The sequence below is a fragment of the Stegastes partitus genome, unplaced genomic scaffold (assembly GCF_000690725.1).
Source record: "Stegastes partitus isolate 25-593 unplaced genomic scaffold, Stegastes_partitus-1.0.2 Scaffold132, whole genome shotgun sequence".
In the NCBI taxonomy this organism is placed as follows: domain Eukaryota; kingdom Metazoa; phylum Chordata; class Actinopteri; family Pomacentridae; genus Stegastes; species Stegastes partitus.
Window position 1 is genome coordinate 329670 of NW_007577863.1, and position 8585 is coordinate 338254.

Genomic DNA, 8585 nt, shown 5'->3' on the forward strand with positions numbered 1-8585 from the left:
CTCTCTCTCTCTCTCTCTCTCTCTCTCTCTCTCTCTAATGATGTTCCCAGAGACTTCTGTTCATACATGCTTTAAGAAGGCGCACTTTGCCGTTGAAGTTGATTTAAATAGATTTTAATGAAGTCACGCACCAAGGTAGGCTTTCTTTATAATCAGGAGCTGCAGAAGCAGCGGCACAGGGTTCTAACGAGGGCAAAGGGCGGGAAAAACTGTGTTTCCGTTTTTTTTTCCCCTTCTCTGTGCCAGAGGCTATTATGATAAATATGAAATTATGGATAACATTTTTTAGACTTTTTTTCAAAGCAATTAAATTGTCTGGCCATCAGCAGCCGGATGGAGATAGCATTAGCATTCCATGTGTGCCACGTTAATCCACATTAATTCCAAGCAATCGTGACATCTGGGATGAATACAACCTCCACCACACAATTCAGACCAAGGCGCCTTCATTTGGGCAAGGCTTAAAGAGGAACGCTTACCGTCGAAACACAGTATGAGCATGTGCTAAACATAAATGGATAATTAACACAAATCAATAAAGATAACCTCCAATCATGAAGTAAATAAGGCAGCGTTTTGATGCCACTTAATGTTGATCTACCTCTCAGATTACACCTGCTCTTATTATGACCCTCATCCCCAGACCCACATCAGCAACATCCTGTCAAACATACACTTTATAGTTGTTTCTCACTAAATGCAATGACAGCTCTTTCAAGTTGCAGATTTCCGTTTGTCATGTTAGGAAGTAGGGCTAATTGGGTTTCTTCTTCTTCTGCCTGTTCTCTGTGCTCCATAAATAATCACAAACAGGACTACTGGCACAGCAGTATGTTCACATCTCTGCTTCTTATTTACCGAACAACGCTTTATGAAAAGAAAACCAAATCCGTTACTACTATTCCTAATGTGCTCTGGAGGTAACTAGACAGAAACATCAGATGAATACACAGTCGTGACTCGATAATCCGACAATAAATGTAAAACCTTCTTCTATGTCGGATAGCAAGGCTGTCGGATTGTCAAGACGGAGGTCGAGATGCAAGGAGGGCTTGATGCTGGAAGGCTCATTAGTTGTTAATTATTGTTTATAGTTGTTATAATAACTAGAAGGGCTGGTCCCGATAGAACTTTCTGGTTTCTGGATATTTGGGCCCAATTAATGATGAATATCAGAATATTCAGCGCAGTCGGGGGCCACGTCCACTCTGGTGGAGCGCTCCGACGGAGTGGAAGTGGTCGGAACGCACAGGCAGTACTTGACTGCTGATGCTAGTTTAAGATAGCAGTCACAGTTCTGTTTCCACCATCGGTGGCGAGGGCAGCGGTGGCAGCACTATTCCCCCGCCACCGCCGCCACCATCCATGTTTACTTCGGTAAACACTGAGCACGCTCGCTGCGTGTGACGTCGTTGTGTCCTCTTCTGCGCATGCGGGACACTTTTGGGTCGTATGAAGTTCACACAGCAGATCACATACAAGTCGCATTCAACTGGAAATGTGAACAAACTCACAAAAAAATCAGATTTCACAAAAAAATCCAAATGTAGTATTAAGTCCTGCAGTGTGAACATAGCCTATCTGTGGGATTGTTCAGTCAGATAATACACCGTTTTCCTTATTAGTGACATAAAATGTCATGTCGGAGTCAGAATCCAAGGCTGTCGGTATGTTAAGGCTGTTTTTAATGGGTTCCGTTCGTTTTTCCTAAAAACCTGTCGGATAGCAAAGTTTAGGATTGTTAAGGGTCAGATTATCGAGTCACGACTGTACCTCCAATCTGCACAGACTGACCCTCATGTATCACTCTCAGAACTAAAAGGCTGTGCAAAGATGACAAATTTTGCTTATGCAAAAGATTTCTGGTCTCATCATAGAAATTAGTGCAAAAATCAACTTAACTTATGTTATAACTTAATAGTGGTTAGGAATACCCCTTTATCCCCTTTCAGACATGGGACATAGAACATGGCTGGTTCATCAATCTGTAAGAGTGACAGCATTCTGTCATTCAAGCCCCTTTCAGGTCACTTTTCTATGAGTGTTCCTCACAGCTGCATTCACACAAACCACCTACACTCACCGGCCACTTTATTAGGTACACCTTGCTAGTACCGGGTTGGACCCCCTTTTACCTTCAGAACTGCCTGAATCCTTCGTGGCATAGATTCAACAAGGTACTGGAAACATTCCTCAGAGACTTTGCTCCATATTGACATGATAGCAACACGCAGTTGCTGCAGATTTGTCGGCTGCACATCCATGATGCAAATCTCCCGTTCCACCGCATCCCAAAGGTGCTCTGTTGGATGGAGATCTGGTGACTGTGGAGGCCACTGGTGTCCAGTGAGCTCATTGTCATGTTCAAGAAACCATTCTGAGATGATTGGCGCTTTATGACATGGAGCGTTATCCTGCTGGAAGTAGCCATCAGAAGATGGGTCCACTGTGGTCATAAAGAGATGGACATGGTCAGCACCAATACTCAGGCAGGCTGTGACGTTGACACGATGCTCAGTTGGTACTAAGGGGCCCAAAGTGTGCCAAGAAAATACCCCCCACACCATTACACCACCAGCAGCCTGAACCGTTGATACAAGGCAGGATGGATCCATGCTTTCATGTTGCTGACGCCAAATTCTGACCCTACCATCCGAATGTCGCAGCAGAAATGGAGACTCATCAGACCAGGCAGCACTTTTCCAATCTTCTGTTGTCCAATTTTGGTGAGCCTGTGCGGATTGTAGCCTCAGTTTCCTGTTCTTAGCTGACAGGAGTGGCACCCGGTGTGGTCTTCTGCTGCTGTAGCCCATCCGCCTCAAGGTTCGACGTGTTGTGCGTTCAGAGATGCTATTCTGCAAACCTCGGCTGTAACGAGTGGGTATTTGAGTTACTGTTGCCTTTCTAGCAGCTCAAACCAGTCTGGCCATTGTCCTCTGACCTCTGGCATCAACAAGGCGTTTGCGCCCACAGAACTGCTGCTCACTGGATGTTTTCTCTTTTTCGGACCATTCTCTGTAAACCCTCGAGATGGTTGTGCGTGAAAATCCCAGTAGATCAGCAGTTTGTGAAATACTCAGAGCAGCCCGTCTGGCACCAACAACCATGCCACGTTCAAAGTCACTTAAATCCCCTTTCTTCCCCATTCTGATGCTCAGTATGAACTGCAGCAGATCATCTTGACCATGTCTACATGTCGAAATGCATTGAGTTGCTGCAATGTGATTGGCTGATTAGAAAATTGCGTTAAGGAGCAGTTGGACAGGTGTACCTAATAAAGTGGCCGGTGAGTGTACATCGCTGGAGAGCGCCGTGGCACACACCTAATATCTGTCATTCACGTGAGACTAGTCAATGCACCAAGTGATGAATAATCCATAATAACGCCCCAACAGACGAAAAGCAAACTGATGGCTGATGAAATGTTTAAATAACTAACTTCACTTTATTTCTGATTTCTTTAACAGTAAAACTGAACGTTTCTGAGGACTGACACAATGCCACAAATGATTAGACTGCAGCTAATAAAGTGTGAGTGTGTGACAGCTCACCTGTCTGAGGTGAGCTACATCCACAGTCTGATCTGCTCTGAGATCCTGATCGTTTCTTTCTCCAGACCTGTTGCTCTGCATAAATGCTCGCAGCTCTCTCTCTCTCTCTCTGGAGACACTTGTGGGTCCTACCGCTGTCTGATGCTGCAGATTTATAATAAACTACAAAGAAATAGTCCTGAACAGTTGGAAAGTAAACTCTCATTCTGTGTGTGACAGCTCACCTGTCTGGTGTGAAGACATGTAGGTGTATGTAGCAGTGTGACCTGCCATCAGATCCTGGTCTACACTGATCCTCTCTCCACTCTCTCTTATCGATAATTTATATTCATACAAATTTAATTACGTTACTGGGGCTGTTGTTCCGTGTGCAGCTCTCTCTCTCTTTGGAGACACTCATATGGATCCTGCTGCCGTCTGCAGGTGTTAAATAAACTCAGATCCAATCGTTCCAAACAGCTGGAAAAAATAAACTTCAGCTCCTCTTAAAACCTTGCGGGGAAAAAAATTACTACATTTTTTATTGCCGAGCATCAATATTCTTTAAGCTGTTGGTGTCTGTTTTCATTGCAGTGAGTTCTTATTGTTGTGGACATTTCAGTTTGTTACCTAATATATTTCAAATCGTCGAGCAAAACGTGTGAAAAAGGTGTGATGTGATTTTGGCAAACAAACTGTCTATTAAGCGTCTCTTTGAAGTTTTCAGATGAATAATGACGGGCAGCTATTTATTTTAACACTTTGATCGTCAGCCACCAGTTTAGTTTTAGTCTGCTAACGCATTATTTTGCAATATACATCACTTGGTGTATTGACTAGTCTCAAGTGAATGATAAATATCGCATGCGTACCACAGCGCTCTCCGGCAATGCAGATGGTATATGTGAATGCAGCCATGAGGACATTAACAGAAAACTGACCAATTTATGAAACAGGCCATCACTTTAACGGACTGATGAACCCAGAGATGTTCCATGTGCCATGTCTGAACGGGGGCTTCACAGTTCTAGTGGTTCTCTGAACAGGGACCTGCGATCTCCAAGAAGTAGTGACTGTAAAACCGCTGCTTGAAAAAATATGTGTGTTGTCTTTTGCTTGGTAGTTGAAATAAATAAAATAAGTTTTCAAAAATCCTCAATCTGCACTGTGCCAACTAGTTTTGAGCAAATCATATGAATAACGTAGTCAATTATTCATGACACATTAATCATTCAAAAAAGTAACGATATTCGTTTGATAATTACTCAACAAGTCGTGAGTTACACTACTTTCTTACGCAGACACTTTAAATAGCTCCAAAGCCTCGACAAAAAAAAAAAACCTGGGAGAAAAAGTCAGACCCTGTACTCTAACAAGTCGCCAGCCCTGATGAGTGCACACCATAGACTGTATAAAAGATGGACGTAGCAACCGGCCCTGAAAAATGAAGCCAACCCACAAGTGTCAAAAACCTGCAACATCACTACGTCCACTAGCTGCTGGCTCCAAAAAGCCCTGGCTCCCATAGACTGGAATTGGAAAAGAAGTGATCACAGGTCATGAAATACTGCATTCCTACAGCTCAGGATTTATTTCTTATTAGTTTTCATGGTCAAATCCAGAGATCAGGTGGCCAATCTGAAAATAAATCAATACTGAATTTTTTTAAAATCGTCAACATTTTGCGGGGCAAGGGGCGTGGCTGGCTTGATTGACAGTCGGCAGCGACCATGCAGAGGAAGCCAGCAGAAGGCGGTAAATGTGGGCGGGCAGAGAGGGCCCGCCTCTCAATCCGTCTGACCAATCGCTGCTCCTATGGCTCCGCCCCCCTCTGACGATTTTTGCGTCACTGGCTCCAAAAATCCAAGATGTCAACCAGGAAGTAGCAAAACCCTGGCTTCATGTTCTCAGTGCAGAAACCAACGGGTGACGTCACGGAAGCTACGTCCATCTTTTATACAGTCCATGGTGCACAACAGGTCAGGTGGTAAGTCCAGAACTCCAGGTTCATGCACACTTCAGCTCTGAACAAAACAAACACTACTTATTAACAAAAGAGGAATAAAAAAAGAATCATGCTACTGGAACAGGTTACTTCATAACACTGCTTGTTATCACGGTATGATTAAACTACCTTTGTCAAAAATGAAAATACCGGCAAAGAAATATGTGATTTGCACATTCTATTTTGTCTTAAGTGTCCTTCGTATAGTATCCAAAGTAAAAATAAATCTTAAACATTTGGGCAGAACTTGTGTACCAATGAGTGTGTTTTCAATTCAAATCAAACCCTGTTTCTCAAGCAAAATATTGTCAAGCAGCTAAACAAGAAGGTGGTTTTTATGTAAAACTGGCAAAAAGTTAATTAAAAGCAGAAACAATTTGATCAGAAATTACAAAAACAAATTTCTGGGCCATTTCAATGCCTCGCCTCCTATTTGACTGCAACACATAGGGTGCAGTCAGCCTTTTAGAGCATGTACCTTGATTACAGTGAGCTTGTTTAATGTATTACTACATACAGTAGAACATGCTGTTTGACATTTCATGTGTGACGGATGCAGAAGTCATCCACACATCCATCTATGACAAGCATTTATCACCACTGGTATTATCAGTTGCTCGTGGCATTATTACACACATGTTCAGTGTATACCAAATGTGGCAGACAGTGAAAAGACGACGGGAAAATCTGTTATCAATCTCTTAGTAATGGTAAGTCAGTCGAGCACTGGCACACTGTCTCCCCATGGAGCATTTTTAAACGGAGAACTTGTCATTATATTTCAACCGCTGATTCAATAAGGGGCTCATAATGAAGATATATGGGAAGTGCGGAACCATTTATCCAATACATCAGACTGTGTAATTCATACTTCAATCTTCATCGTCGCACACTCAACAAAAAAGCTCTGCCAGTCGCTGAAGATGAGAACCTGAGAAAACCCACACTAGCCTGTAGACTGCTAAACTCCTGAGCACATCAGATCTGGAGGCTGAGCTCTCCACTACTGCAGTCTTAAATAAACTAATGTGTAAGATGGTAGACAGCACATGTGGTGGTCATCCAGAGCCCATGCAGCCACAGTTAAATACACCCATCAATCACAACATTAAAACCACCAAAAGGGAGTTTAATAGTCATCAAATATTGCTGTTAATAATTAAACCACGTCAAATATATTTACCAATAAGCCGTTAGACGAAGGACATGCATGTCACAAAATGCACTGTAGATTAGTTGTATTATCGAGTTGTGCCACCAGTTGGAGCTTCCTGCTATTTCATAGTAGCGAGGTGGCACCATGGCCTCGAGGACATCTACACCAGGAGGAGCATGGTCGGGGCAAAAAGGATCACGGCGGACCCCCACTACCCCAGCAATGGACTGTTTGAGTGGCTACACTCTGGCTGGCACCCGAGAAACATCAAGACGAACTCAGAGAGACTCAGGAAGTGTTTCCTTCCTCATGCTGTCAGGACTCAGAATCTAAATCATAGCACCTCATCTGACTGATACGGCACACTGGACTCATGGTAATATGTATATGTGAATAACTTGTAGATCTATGTACACACACACACACACACACACACACCAATACATAACAAACATAACACACAGGCCAACACGGACACACAAAACTGCCCTCTTGCACACTGCACTTTAGTTTAAGATCTCTACCTCATTTATGACACTGTGACCTTTTCTTTTTACTAATTTTCTCTCTTTATTTTTTTTTAAAGAATTGTTCTTTTTTATAACGTCTTACTCTTATTGCACAGCCTTGAGAACAGTCATTTGGAATTTCCCTGCACACACTGTATGAGCATGGGGCAAATACAAACTCTTGAATCTTGAATCAAATCAGCTTCTCGAAACTATGACTTCATCCTGCTCCATACGACCATAAAATGAAGGTAAGGACGATGCTTTGGTAAATCACAAGTTCATCTGGACTGATTTCCTATCCAAGAAACACATCACTAATCCCTACCTCCTAATAATCTATCACTACCAACTCCAGTGCCAGCATATTCTTGAAATTCATACTTACTGGTTTGCTGAATGAATGGCTTTAATTGAACTGAAGATGCCTTCTCTGGTGTCCTGGCTAAGGGTTCCTTTGGCCTTCAAGATCGCCACAAAGAACTGTGAGAAGCAACAAAGCAGAGGAAGACAGAGGGACATTATTTCTCAGTATCTGTACTAATAACATGGACTGAGTTGTCTCTGATTGGATATCCTTTTAATTAATGGAAATCATTTTTAATGAGGTTCATTCACTGCTAGTAGTTCAATTGCTCTCAACACAAGAGACCAAATGTAATACTTCTGGCAACATCTGGCAGCTCAAAATGTAAGACCCCAATTATCCAACAGGAGAGACTTTGAAGTTGGGAGTTTTCTGCCCTACAGCCAGGATTCTGTGTTAACATGTCAGTAATACTGCATGCATATAGTACTGTATATCTGCAAAGCTAATATCAAGCACAAATACGAGGGACGTTGTTGTACTGACAATAAAGCGACAGCTGTGCTGGTCTCAAGTCATTTGAAGTGAAAATGGGATTAGCAAATTGAATGTGCATTAGGCCTGAAATGACTCCTAATTGGAGTGAACGGGTGGAGGGTGAGTAATTGCGTAGAAATTAGGCTGCAGCAGTGAGTGGAAAAGTCTGTTCTCTCCACAGGGAGAAAGAGCACCATAAATGCTACCTTGAATCCGTTAATGTCCCGTATTGCAAGACTGCACAAGTTTTAACTAAGCAGTGTAACGTACCGTACAGTATCTGCTTTCATGTTGCCAGAGTGCTATTTTTCTCACAGAATGTTTGGAATGGAAATCTTGACTTTTTTCACCGTATATTTTTATTATGGAAACAGGATTAGTTCCCTCTTAGGGCAGAGGAGAGACGCTCACTGGTGAGTATCATGGTGGCCACGCCCACGGGTCCTGGTCAGACAACACCTGACCCGGACCAAGCAACATGAAGCCTCCACTTTGTGGGCTACTACTACTACTACTACTACTACTACTACTACTACTACTA

General features: G+C 42.8%; 1 protein-coding gene across 1 annotated transcript in view; it reads right to left on the reverse strand.

Moving 5' to 3' along the window:
• arhgef39 (Rho guanine nucleotide exchange factor (GEF) 39) overlaps positions 1–8585 on the reverse strand; it is a 72033-nt gene that overhangs the window by 57564 nt on the left and 5884 nt on the right. Inside the window, exon 3 of the mRNA XM_008278787.1 lies at positions 7589–7683. Within this exon, the coding sequence (XP_008277009.1) occupies positions 7589–7683 (95 nt within the window). The remainder of the gene's footprint in view (positions 1–7588; positions 7684–8585) is intronic.